Raw genomic sequence first — 13738 nt, 5'->3', positions numbered from 1 at the left:
AGGATCTCTAATCACATAATGGTTTCTTTTCCTTGACACAGACCCACAGGACCCACAGGGACCCGTGGGATGGGAAATAACACCGAAGCACCTGCCTGTGTCTGGTGAAACAGCAAAGCAATACACAGCCTGCTGCTTTTTCTATTCTCACCTTGCCTCTCCTTCCTCCCGTTAGTTTTTTTTTTTTTTTTTTTTTTTTTTTTTGGCATAATCTCCTGTGGCCCACTTGAGCTTGAGATCACAAGCATGCATAGGTCCGGACCACATCCAGGTCCAGACTTTTCTTAAAGTAATCCAATATTTTGAGAAGGGATTTCATCCTGCAGGAAATGTGGAGTCAAGTCCCTCAAACTAAGACGCACCAATGTAAGAGCATGGAAGCAAGGTCTACATGGCGTGGTCTGGCTGGGCTCAGCGCATCTCCAGCTACCTGAAGGCTGGCTGTGATGGCTTTCTATGATGACGCAGCCAAAGTGTTCCCACTGTGCATCTGTCCATACTTCTACCAAAGCAAACGGCATTTTCTAATCATGGCTCTCTGTCATTAGGAACACAGGGTCATCATCCTGAACATTAAAGATGGTTGTGGCTTGTGGTAAACAGAATGACAGTGAAACTAGACAATTCTCTAAAAAGTGGTCTCCATGCCCTAACACCAACCTCACATCTTCCCAGAAGCAGCGGGGAGAAGCATTCTGGCTCTGTGCAGTCCTTTTTAAAGCAGTATTCAGTAGGTTTTTTGTCCTTCCCAGCATCCATCCCTCATCTTTGCCTCTCAGCCAAGGCATCTTAAAGTTGTGAAAATGAGTTCTTCCCTTACAGTGGCTCTGATTTTAGACCTGGAAAATATAATTTGGGTTAAAACTCAGTGGGGAGCCCCTCCCTCGGCCGGGTTGCCGTGGTGATGGGATGGGGGATGCAGGGCCTGCTGCTACTTGCAGGAGCCCCGGGCTTCAGTTTTGTCCGCACCAGCTGGTGGAGCCTCATCTTTGCAGACCCCCCCTCCCCACCTGCTGCCTCCTGAATCTCTGCCCAGTGCCCGACCCTCACAGAGTGGGATGCTGCTCTCTGGCTAGACACGTACTTACTAGCTGAGCCCTGATCTTGTTCCGCTAATGAGCAGTCAAGAGCTTTGGAGGATGGGCCAGGCCTTCCCTAGCCCTGGAGGGTGGGTCACAGCCTGCCTCAGCCAGGCATCCTGACTGTTTCCATGCGGGGGGGACAAGGTGAGGCCAGGCCACAGGATGGCTCTGGCCAAGGCAGCAGGCCTTCAGAGATAGACCACATTCCTTTAAAATGACAAGTAGACAGGCTTGGGAGACCCAGATGCAGGGGTCTGAGAATCTGAGGCCTGGGACTATGGATGATACCCAATATCCTGCAGGGAAAGCCAAGAACATTGCCAAGGTGTCGACCAGACAGGCACAGAGGGGCTGAGGCAAGGCCAAGCTATGGGTCAAGTTTCCTTCTTCTTTTTTTTTTTTTTTTTTTTTTTTTTTTGGTTTTTCGAGACAGGGTTTCTCTGTGTAGCTTTGCGCCTTTCCTGGAACTCGCTTTGTAGACCAGGCTGGCCTCGAACTCAAAGAGATCCATCTGCCTCTGCCTCCCGAGTGCTGGGATTAAAGGCATGCTCCACCACCGCCCAGCTCAAGTGTCCTTCTTATTGCTTGTTGGGGTAGAATTGTGCCCCAACATATGCTAAAACCATAGCTGTCCACATGGCTGTTTTGGGAGACAGGTCCTTTAAACACAAGGTTAAAGTTAGCGAGATCTGGGCCCGCTAATATGACTGGTGCCGTAGCCCGTCCAGCTACTCACCTGTACCCACCCCGGCCCTCCCTCCTCCCTCCTCCTGACTAAATGATCTGGAAAACATACAACTCAGAAGCCGGGGCACTCTGGGCTCAGAATGAAGACTCCTTCCCTTCTTGCCCCACCCACCCTGCCACCTCAGCACTTAGCACACGGTTCCTCTTCCTCTCCGGGGATCTGGGCCCCCGGGTTGTTTTGTTTGCTTGGTTTTCTTGTTCCTCCACCTTACCTTGTACTGTTCCATCATGGTGTTTGCATACATGATTCCCTGACTCTACTAGTCAGCAATGCCTGCTTCTCGGCTCTCTGTGGCTTTTTAGGGTCGTCCCCTGTTTTCCATGGGTACCCACCCACCCGTCCTGTGTGCCCCACCCTAAACTCAGACATTAGACATGAGCTCACTTTCACAGTCTGTTCCCCAGTGTCACCTCTGCCTGTGTGAGCAGCACAGCCTGTCTGTATCCCTGTCTGGCCGGGGCCCTGGCACTGGCTCTCGCTTGCCTTCATTCTCCTGCGAACTTTCACCATGGGGTAGCCAGTATGATTCCTTACACCATGGCCGGAGCCCTCTGAGGGCTATGGTGAAGCTCAGAGGGATTTGGGGGGTTCTTGGGCCCCACACTTTGCACAGTACCACTCTACCATGTACATCAAGGCAGATCATAGGTATAGGTAGGACTGCCAAAACAGACACCTCAAAACCCCTGGGTGGAAGAGAGGCTAAGTCTGTGTGGGTCCTGTTTTCTGACCTGTGCCATCCACCCCATTCTCCTGGCATGCAATTCCTCCTTTCTGAAAGATACCAGAGCCCTGTTACCTGTAAGCCCATGAATGAAGGAGTGACGGTGGCCGTGGCGGTTTGAATAGGAATGGCCCCCACGGGCTCATGTGTTTGAATGCTTGGTCACAGGGAGTGGCACTATTAGGAGGTGTGGCCTTGCTAGACAAGGTGTGGCTTTGTCGCAGGAAGTGTGTCATTGTGGGAACAGGCTTTGAGGTCTCAAGAAGCTCAAGCCCAGGCTCAGTGGCTCACTGTTTTTTCCTGCTACCTGATGATCCAGATGTAGAACTCTCAGCTCCTTCTCCAGCACCATGTCTGCCTGCATGCCACCATGCTTCCCACCATGGTGATAAAGGACTAAACCTCTGAAACTGTAAGCCAGTCCAAGTTAAATGTTTTCCTGTATAAGAGTTGCCGTGGTCATGGTGTCTCTTCACAGCAATAAAACTCTAACTAAGACAGTGGTTTTTCTCACTACAAGTTTGATCTCTAAATGTGTGCATTCCGAACTGTGATCCTCAACCCAATGAGATGCAATTTCAGCATAAGTGAAGGTGCTCAGGTGTCTGTTGGCACAGAGGTTGACCCTAGGCTAGACCATCCATCTCTTAAATGTCTGCAAAGGGATGGAGCTTGCAGTACATTTTCTTGTTGGGATATCCCATGTCAATTTAAAAGTCAGTGATCATTCAGAGGTTAGTAGCCACCTCAACCCATGCTCCTTGTCCTAGAGGGCTTCAAGAAGTTCTGTGGGTCCTGTCTCCGGATGGGCCAGGTGTCTTTGGGTACCAATGTTGTCCTTGGATGCCTCTCTCTATCTGGCATCTCTTCTGGGATTGAGCTCGCAGGCAGATGTGCCTTCCTGCCTGGTAGGGCTGTGGTTTATGCTCAGTGACTTCCTTGTACCTCAAAGGTAGCCAGTGTCAAGCTTCAGATCCCTTTGCTTCCAGAAAGTACAGCACCGAAGAGCCAGCAGCCCCTGAGTGGCAGCGCCTGCCTACTCTTAGTGTGTAGATTCTCCTGCCGTGTCCAGTCCAGGCTGTGGGCCATGCTGGTGATGGGAGGTGATGCATAGATAGGGTCTGCACTTGTGGATGTCTGGAGATGGCCCATCACCTAAGTACCAGGAGGCCACCTGAATTTCCTGTCCCCATTTTCAAATCTTCCTCTGAGAGAGCAAGAGGAAGACAGGGAGAGAGGAGGAGCCGCAGCGAGGGAAGGATGGGGAGACCCAGCTGGGCGGGGGGCTTGCCCTCTGGCAGGCAATGTGACCCGCCAGGGCCCCCGTGAGGCTCCACTCCTGCCGTCTGCTTTAATAAACTCTAAACTCCAGTGGCTTATGTGAAGATTTCAGATTAACATTTAAATTAATGCTGGACTTGAAATATGGAGCCCAGGTCGCTGATGTGACTCTCCTTTAACACGTTCTGTGACCTGGGGCAGAAATTTAAAATGATCTTTTCTCAAAGAGCCGTTCCTCCTTGGGGAGGTCAGGGATGGCATGGCAGCGCTGGAGGTACCCCTCCCACCCATCCTGTCCCTTCCAGGAGCTAATGGTGTCTTCCCCAATCATCGTTGTGGGTCCTCCCCATGGGGGCTGTAGCCTTCTGGGTAGCCCCTCAATGCTCCAGCCCCAGGCTGCCTCAGCCTATGGGCTTCTTCTCAGGCCTAGATGCAGAAGCAACGCCGAGATCCTAAGACCCTAAGATGCAGTGAGTAGGTCGCACACAGGAAAAGCACCCTGGTTAGTCCCTGGGAGGGGAGGAAGAGGAGCAGGGTGGGCTAGGAGAGGAACATCTGCCCAGTGACAGCCCTGTACCCCGCAGTGGACACCCCAATGACCCCCATGGCCCCGAAAGCCAGGATTCCTTTCCTGCCTTGCCAGCTCACAGGCCACCCCAGGGAGGGTGACCGTGATCTGAGACTTGATGGCTGGGAAGGTTCCAGACACAGCCACAGTCCTTCCTGGGCAATGCAAAGCCATGCTTCATCCTTGTTCTACCAGCCCCGCTCTTTCGCTACCCTCCATGAACGCTGTCTCTTCTCCTTGGCTAGTCAGGATGAGGGATACGGAAGCCCACTGGGAGGCGCTGGCCCCACAGTTCGTCACCAGACATCTTATTGTGTCCTGCACCTGACTGCCTAAGACCGGCTCCAGCCAGCATCCTCACTCTAGCAGCAGGAAAAGAAGGACCAAGTGTGAGCTGGCCCTTCCGGGAGTTTCCAGAATAAACAGCTGTAGAGCCAGCAGGCATCAACGGGAGGGGCACTTGCATCCCATGACCTGAGCAGTATGATGATAGCCCGAACAGCCTCTCAGCCTCACAGGCCATCTCAGCATAGTACCAACTGAATCACAGCCACCTACATCTGTGACCACGGCCAAGCAAACCTTCCGCCCTCATGGACCATGGTTGAGGAGAAACCCCAGCCATTCCGCTGGAGGTCTCAGGCTAACTGCACAGGATTTACCATCCAGTAACAGTCTCCTATCCAAGTACTAACCAGGGCCAACCCTGTTTGGCTTCTGAAACCAGATGAGATTGAATGGTTCGGCTGTATGCTAGTCCAGCGATGGTAACAACGCCTGGCAGCGGCCCATGCTGCCCTGGCTGTCATCAGCAGGCTCAGTAGGTAGCTGGGCTTGCACGACGCTAATGCCTTAGTTCCAAGTCTGTGGCTGAGGGTGGCTCAGAGCCTCTGAGCTGGATGTGCAGGCACCAGGGAATGGCTCTGGCCCACAGATAGGGAAGGTCCAGCAATAGCCACAGTGCAACATCCATGCCACTATAGAGCCATAGCAACATCTACCTAGAAAGCGACTGGAAAGCAGCAAGCACGCTGCCACCAGCTACCTCCATGCACGACCCATCTTTGCCTCGTTAGCCCAGCCCGTGCCACCAGCTGCTACATTCTGGTGCACAATCAGAAGGGCACCTGATCTCCAGTGCCAGGAGCTAGTTCTGGGCATGTGAGGTTACACTGCTCCAGCAAGGAGACCCCAGGGTAGAGATCCCAGGTGGAGCGGACAGCTTCTAGGTCACTCACCACCCTGATGAGCCATCTAGACCAGCATGCTGCTATGTCTGCTCACATTACTTGGGTCCTGGGTTTTCCCTGTTGAGTTTCTTCAATGCCCCCCGCAAAGCTGCCGCTGCTGCTGCTGCTGCTGCTGCTGCCGCTGCTGCTGCTGTGCTGACGTCTTGTCCACAGATAGGCAGGGACAAGGAATCCAGAGTTGGCTGCCGGTACAGCTGAAGGAAAGCTTTGGAGGCGCCAAAGGCTTTGTTAAGGTAACAGCTCATCTATCTCCAGCTGGATCATGAGCACCCAAGAGGAAGGGAGAAAGATTTCAGGTGGGGTAGACCATCCAGACAGCCCTGAAGAAGTATGTTTCAGAGTTCATAGAGATGGACAATGCCTTCCTGTGATGTTGGTGGCCACCTAGGCCAAAACAAAGCCACCAGAAGGACTCTGCTCGCACCAGCAGCTTCCCTCAAGTCACCACAGTGCCACCTACATGCAAGGGAAAACATAGGGTTTGAGAGACCAGAATATTAGGGCTGGAGAGAAGAGATGGTCCAGCGGTTAAAAGCACTTGCTGCTCTTACAGAAGACCTGGGTTGGGTTCCAGCTGTTATGAAGAAAGGCAGTTTCCTAAATTCAGGAGAAAATCTTTTTGTTTCACTTTAGTAAGGATTTCATTTGTCAGCTGAAAGAGACAGGAGGCAATGATAGACTTGAAATGCTATACAGGGCCTAGGTTTGGTTCCCAGCATCCAGCAGCTCATTCAGTCCTATGGCCTCCATGCACACCAGGTATGCACACGGTGCACAGACATACACTTATACACATGAAATATAAATGTATTTTTAAAAAATAAAGAACAGGAAAAGACCAGTGTACAAAAGGGTCATAAAGGACCCAGGTCTTGGTCCAGGTGTCTTTGGGCACTGCAGAGCAGGGGTCCTCGGTCTCTCAGCCAGAGTCCATGCACATCTGCGGTTGCAGGAGCTCTGTGCCCCTGGGTGCAGCAGGCGCTTTCTCGACCCATGCTACTCCCCTCCCCTGACCACAGCGTCTGTCTTGTTTAGCATGCAGGGCCCTGATGGACGAGGTGGAATATGACATCAACAAGGCCCGACAGAAGAAAACCAAGGTGGGCTCCTACCGCATCAGGCCTGACGGGACACAGGAGAGGAAAAAGGTAGCGGAAAAGGAATTATGTGCCAGTATATAATTGCGGATATGGGCAATTACCAGCCATTTATCCAAACAGCAGTTGGTCTTAATCTTCTAACCTTGCTCTTGTTCAGGGTGTCAGCTCTAAATTGCTTCTGAGTCCTGGGGGACCCAAAGTAATCTTTAAGCTTGAAATTGAAGTATCTCTCTCAGCACCTAAATTTTGTGTTTTGTCAAGTTGGAAGACATTTCGGCTCCCGTTGTTCATCAAAATAAAAAATAGCAAGTCCATGGTTCTTGGGCAAGACCAGCAGGGGGCCCAGGGAGGTGACAGGGCAGCCGCTCAAAGGCTGTGCATGTCCCTCTTGGGCACTCCACCCCTCCTCCTGCCTGGCTCTACAGATTTCCAGTATGAAGGGGGAGCAGGATGCAAGCTCTTCTCTGGTTAGACAGGCCCGTGGCTCGGGGAAAAGAAAGATCCTCCTTCAAAAACACTCAAAGGGGGCTTGCCCCAAGGGTCCGCAGTGGCGGGTGCTGCAAGGAGGGTGGACTTGACCTGCAGGCAAGAGGGCCAGCAGCCTGAAGGGAGGTCAGACACTTGAGAAGACACCACTCCTTCCCAGCACAGATAGTGAACTCTGGAACTTAGAATAGCTGTCCCCCATGCTGTCCGGTCCGTGTAAAACTGAACAGCCACAGGAGTTGGATTATCTTGTCCTGTGCCAAAGCAAGCATGGAAAGTATCTGTCTCTACAGCATCACCTTCCTGACATGGGGGCCACATACAGAGAGGGGAAAGAGCCCAGCCTGAATGGAGGCTTGGCTCTGTGTGTGTGTGTGTGTGTGTGTGTGTGTGTGTGTGTGTGTGTGTGTGTGTGGTCACATGCTAGCAGTATTGCTTTAAAAGCAATTTTCATGTTTTAGTAACTTGAGTGAGGGTTAACGGATCCGCTGTTAGATCACTTGGATCAGTAGGATGGATGCTTTTCATGGAGCAATTGGGGAACCAAGGAAAGTTAAGAAGGCAAATGCTGTCCCGTGGGAGAGCAGGGAAAGGGTGCAGGGCTGGAGGGATCAGAAGGAAATGGGTGGCTGCTTGTTGGAAGCACAGTATCCTAGCCCTTAAACAATCCGTGATCCTGGAGATGACCTTGCAGAAGAAATAGACCCTGTGGTACTGACCACTGTGGCAAAGCCAGACACACGGCTGCACAGGGAGTTGGATGAAGTGACCCAAGCCTCTCCCTTCTCATCCTCCTGCAGCATCCTGCAGGGACTTCACCAAGGGCTGTCCGGGTAAGAATCCTGCACCTTCCTGAGCATCTAATCCTAAAAAGGAGTTAAGTTTACCGTTCCCCTCTCCTGCTTGACCTACCTTGGCAAGATTAGTCCAAAGAGTTTTTCTGATTTGCCAGGACACAAAATAACTTCAAAGTGCCCTCTCTACTGCACGTATCATGGGACATTAGACATGGAGACAAAGCGGGGTTCAGTTCATCAGGAACTTTGGCAGCTGTTAGCGGGCCTTAAAATCAGCATAATGTGGTGGTTATAAGAAAACATATAAATGCCAGAAAGCATCTTCTAGAAAAGGAGGGGTCTATGCTGTGTTATTTTATGTAAAGTGTTAATATAAAAAGTAGGCCATGTCTAAACATCCAAAAGCCACTAAGGCAGGTGTCTGTCCCCAGCATGGGAGAGCAGCCTGAAGGGACTTTGTTTGAGAAGACAATGAACCAAACAACATCACACCCATTCCTGGCTGCCTAGGCAGAGAAGGCAAGGCCTCTCTGAGTGCAGAGGCTCCAGCAGCCATAGCTTTGGGTGTAGAGGCCTGTACTTTTATACAGACAGAGCCCAAACTGGACCCCCACATGCAGGACCTACCCTGGCTCTAGACTCTAGTGACTGTATCCTTGGTGATCGACTCAAAGCCTCCATAACTTGATACCCAGACTTGGGATTGCAGATCACATGAAAGATTCCTCCCAGTCACTGAGGTCTGAACTCTGATTCCTAGACATGACTGAGACTAGTGTGAGTGCCATGCTGCAGAAGGCCATAGCAGACCTCTGGGGGAGCCTTAGGATGGCCTAAGGGGAGGACAGACAGTTTGGTGGATATTAGTGTTATGGCAGAAGGAACAGTGTCTTACTATGCTCCTTTATCATAGTGGAAAATCACTTTCCACCTCCAGCCCCTTCCACCTCAGTCAAGAAAACCTCCCTTGACCACCTAGACCTAGACTCACACCTAGACCAACTAGAACCCACGGGTGTGGAGCCTGCTACGACCCTCTCCCAGAGCCACCTAGACCTAAGCTAAGGCTTGGGTGCTGGCCTGTCCCAAGTACAGAGCAAAGGTGGAAGATAGTGTCCATTCTGTGTCACCCTCTTCAAGTGTGGAGCTCAGGGGATTCGGAGGCCAGTGGAGCACGGGTTGTCCTTGGTCTGTGGCGAGTCCTGGGAAGAAAACAGAGCGTGGGGCCTTCCTTGACATCAGGACACCTCTTTACTTTCCGTTACTCTATTCTTCTGAATCAAAATGACCACACCTCTTAACTACCAACCATGGCATGCACAGGGCTCTTTGTATGGAGGAATAGTAGATAGTCTACCCCTTTCCCTGACTGCACCACCTGCTCACCTCACAGAGGGCAAACAGCAGTGATGGGTGGATGGATGGATAAATGGATAGATGAGTGAATGGATGGGATGGATAGATAAATGAATGGATAGATGGATGGATGAATGGATGGATGATAAATGGATAGATGAGTGAATAGATAGGATGAATAGATAAATGAATGGATAGATGAATAAATAGATGGATGAATGGACATGTGGATGGATAGCTAGATGGGTGAATGGATGAATAACTCTGGTCTCCAAGACTATAAAACTTGGGCTGTACACAAATTTTAAAAATAATTTATTTGGCAACGTTGCACTGAATTTTATTGTAAAGCTTCTGTTTCCTTAGCTTGGTTTATATAGAAAACATTTAAAATTTTTTAAATTCATTTGTCTGTTTGGTTAGCAAGAATAAGAAAGAATGTACATGGCATGTATGGTCAGGTCAGAGGGCAACTTGCAGTATTCAGTTCTTTCCACGCATGTCCCAAGGAGCAAACTCGGGTCTCAGCCTTTCTGCCCCAAAGGCTGCCCAGGCAGGTCTCAATGCAAATCCAGCACTCTGTAAGCAGAAGGGCACAGAAATGCATGGGGGCGGACACTTCCCCCAGCACCACTAGACCCTGGGGGGCGGGGGCTCTTCCACTGCCATGGAGAAAATGAGTCAGGAGGTAGCAGCCTGCCTTAGCCAGGGCAATGAGCTCAGGCCCAGGATAGCTGCCTTGGAGCTAGGCCTTGGTCACTGGATTTTCAAAAACAAAACAAAAACCAGGAACAGCCTCAAACCCAAGTACAAGCCTGCCTGTCTCCTCAGTGCATGGTTGTTCTCTCCACATACCAGAGGCCTGATGTGGTAGACAGCTCCAGGATGAGCCAGGGGCAGCCGGTGCTCCCAGGACGGGGAACGAAGACACACAGGTGGGCAGTTCACGTGTCTGTGCTCCAGGCTCAGCAGGGCTGTGCTCCACCTGAAGTCAGGGGGGTGCAAGAGCCAAATGTCACCTCCATATTCATTAACCTTCAAGGAACAAAAAACAGGCATCAGTTGACAGGAAAGAGAGGGTGGACTGCAGGGGGACAGGAAAACTGTCCTCAGGCTTTTGTGCCGTTATCGAGTCCCTTGGGAGCACCTCTCTATCAACACCTTGAATGTCCTCCTCATGCCAGAGATAACATAGGGCTTTTATCTGGGGCTGGGCTGTGGGAATTGCAGACTCTCGTTCCCCACCTGAAAGAGATGTTCCTCTGATCAGTCCCCTCTCCTCCCATGTGGTCACACCAGAAACAGAAGCAGCAGCAGCAGGAAAGTCTCCTCCAGTCCACTGGCCCAGATGCTCAGCAGGGTGGTGGGCAAGACATGACGGGCGTACCTCACTGACTGATGGGCACCAGTACCCATACCCTGTGTCTGTGTGATGCCTGATGCCCACACAGGGAACTCACTTCCAATCCCTTTGCGTAGGTCAGCCTGGCATCCTCATCAGCTAGGGCTGCCCCAGGCTTCCTCGTCCTCCCACACCCCTGGCAGAGTCTAGATGTCCACTTGCCGAGAATTCCTGAAGAGGCAGAGGCTGTGCCCTGCAGCTCCCATCCCTCAGCTGGCCTCTGTGGCTGAGGAGCACCCAGTGCTTGCTGACACTGTGCCTCCAGCTGTGCGCAGCTGTGGGGTGTCTGTCACCCTCTACCCCTGGTCCTAGAGTCCTGTTGTATGCAAGTCTCCACCCCAATCCCTTGCTAACCCATGGAGGAGGCCTCCAAAGTGCCTAGGCCCTGGCACCAGGGCTGCCTCGTGTTCAGGGCAGGTGCACTGGACACTGAAATGGGAACAGGTGTAGCCTGTGTCCCAGCAGCCTGGCTCCCTTCCTGATCAGCTTCTTCCTAGCAAGCCTGAAGTCACCAGGAAGCCTAATAGGAGAACCAAAATTGGTGAGAGCAAGGGTTCCAGACAGTGAGTGATCCAAGTCTGGATGTGCGTTATGTGTGTGCCTGGTATGCATGCTCAATGATATGTATGTGCAGGCAGTGTGTCTGCACATGTGTGAGTGTGGGTGTGCACATCTTTATGTCTGCACATATGTATAAGTGGATCTGTGTGTGCACAAGTGTATGTGTGCATGCACACATGTGAATAAGTGTGGGGCCACCCCAAACACAGGCTTTCTGTTTGCCTCTCGGAGCGGAGACAGCCTGAGCATCACTGTGGATGGTGTGGTGCTGTGTCCTGGCTACAGTGGTGACACCTTGGCTGATTCGGAAGCTCTTGGTATCCCAAGGCTGGGAAGGGACGGATAAGTCACCTTTCCTACACACAGGATAGTGTCCCACAGCAGTCCTGGGGCACTTGTGCTGTTCCAGGAGAAGCCAGCAGGTGGATCTTTCCCCCGGGGCCTCTCATCCTCCCTGACCATCTCAAAGGGTTAACAAGCTCCTCCCCACACCCCTCAAACCAAGGGAATTTAATGTTTGTGCCTTCTCCACGGGTATGAGGAGAGACGTTGAATTAAAAGGGAAAGAGTGTCTTAATCCTCCTCGCGGGCATTGAGACAATGCAGGGGCAGCCGGATCCCAAAGCTTGGCCATTTGAAGTGAGGAGGAACTTCACTACCAGAAACAGGTCATTAGGAACTCCTCTAAGAAAACTCCCGAATCCCCAAGTATTGTTCTCTGGTCAAAGATGCCCATTTCCCCACTTGGTGCTGTTTGGTTTTGTAGACCTCCCCATGTCCTCCCTGGAACACTTCCAGTAACTCTGATCCATCCTGAAAAACAGCCCAAACCTTCCCCCCTACCTTCAAGAATGGCACACTCCAAGACTCAAGGCAGCCTCATTTGTTGGCCTGCTAAAAATGTCAGGCCCTGTGGGGTACCTGGCTCTTTCCTTCTCCCATGTCCTCGGCCCCAGGCTTCCTGGGTGGAACTTCCTGAGTTTGCAGGATGACTGCAGCAGGCAAGGGAAGCCCCCTGGAGACAGAGCTTCTGAGTCACCTGTCACACTGTGTGCATGAGAAGGCCATCCCTGTGCCGCTTATTCCTGGCTATTTCACCTGCCCCAGACATTCGCTAGAGACACCATAGCTTTTCCTCGTAGGTAAGAACATGAGCGGTGCTAGTGTGGCTATTGGGGAATTCGGTAATGAGGAAGGAGTAGAGGAGCGAGTCTGTTTTCTGAAGACAGAGTGAGGCAGGTGTGCATGGGGGAGCTGGTTCTCCTGAGCTGGACCTTGCTTACCGCGAGTGTTCTCCCAGCTGCTGCAGGCTGTTTTCCACCTCAGCGTGGGATGGTCTCCTAAAGGTGGCACGGTGTTTATGACTCGAGTCGTTCGGCTAGACTTATTTTTTTTTTTTAAAGTCTGGAATACTTTGGAGAAGGAAGCAGAAGGCATCATAAAATCAAACTGTGCGTCCTGGGGCTGCAGAGCTGCTTGGACGGGAAAGTGCTTGCTGTACACACACACACACACACACACACACACACACACACACACACACACACACACACACACGAGGTCCTCAGCACCACATCAGAGCTGTGTATGGCAGCAGTGCCTGTAATCTGGTACTGGGAAGGCAGAGAGGACCCCTGGGGCTTGCTGCAAGCAGGTCTAGGCAAAGCCACAAGCTTCTTCAGGCTCAGTGTGACACTGCCTCAGAAAACAAGGTGCTGAGCAGTGGAAGAAGACAACCGATATCACACAAACTGATTCGTGTTCTGTCTGAGGAGAGGGAGAGCGCTCTACAAGAGTGGGCCCGCTAGGACCTAGAGGGAGGGGTCTAGAGAGATGGCTCACTCAGGGGTTAAGAGTGTATCCGGCTTTCGCAAAGGACCCAAATTCCACTCACGTCAGATGGCTAACCTAGGAATCTGACATCCTCTTCTGGCTTCTGTAGGCACCCGTTCTTGTGTGGACACATCCCTACCACATACACTTACAGATGATTAAAAATAAATCATTAAAAAAATGCCTTAAGTTGTGCATGATGGTGAAGGCATTTAATCCCAGCAATCCTGGTACTCGGGAGACCGAGGCAGGCAGATCTCTGTGAGTTCAAGGCCAGCCTGGTTTCCATAGGGAATTCCAGGACAGCCAAGGTTATACAGAGAAACCCCATCTCAAAAAGCCCTAGAGGGAGACATAGAGCCCACAGGGACCTCACGGACTTTTCTGAGAGAGGCATAGATGGATCTTGTCATGAGTCACCTGAATTCCAGAAGCTCTCTAAACTCTGGTGTCAGGTCTACTGCAGAACACATCTCCAGTCTTCAATGGGAGCTGATTCCTGTTTATCACCTTGATCAGACATTTCACAGTGAATGCTCTAGGGTCTTTC

General features: G+C 51.6%; 1 protein-coding gene across 1 annotated transcript in view; it reads left to right on the top strand.

Moving 5' to 3' along the window:
• The window catches only part of Cnpy1 (canopy FGF signaling regulator 1), a 56053-nt gene that overhangs the window by 7999 nt on the left and 34316 nt on the right, over positions 1 to 13738 (top strand). The window contains exon 2 of the mRNA XM_006994538.4: positions 6689 to 6801. Coding sequence (XP_006994600.2) covers positions 6689 to 6801 — 113 coding nt within the window. The remainder of the gene's footprint in view (positions 1 to 6688; positions 6802 to 13738) is intronic.

The sequence above is a fragment of the Peromyscus maniculatus genome, chromosome 3 (genome assembly GCF_049852395.1).
Source record: "Peromyscus maniculatus bairdii isolate BWxNUB_F1_BW_parent chromosome 3, HU_Pman_BW_mat_3.1, whole genome shotgun sequence".
NCBI lineage: Eukaryota > Metazoa > Chordata > Mammalia > Rodentia > Cricetidae > Peromyscus > Peromyscus maniculatus.
The sequence above is the reverse complement of the archived record's forward strand: the minus strand, read 5'-3'. Positions and strand labels throughout refer to the sequence as shown.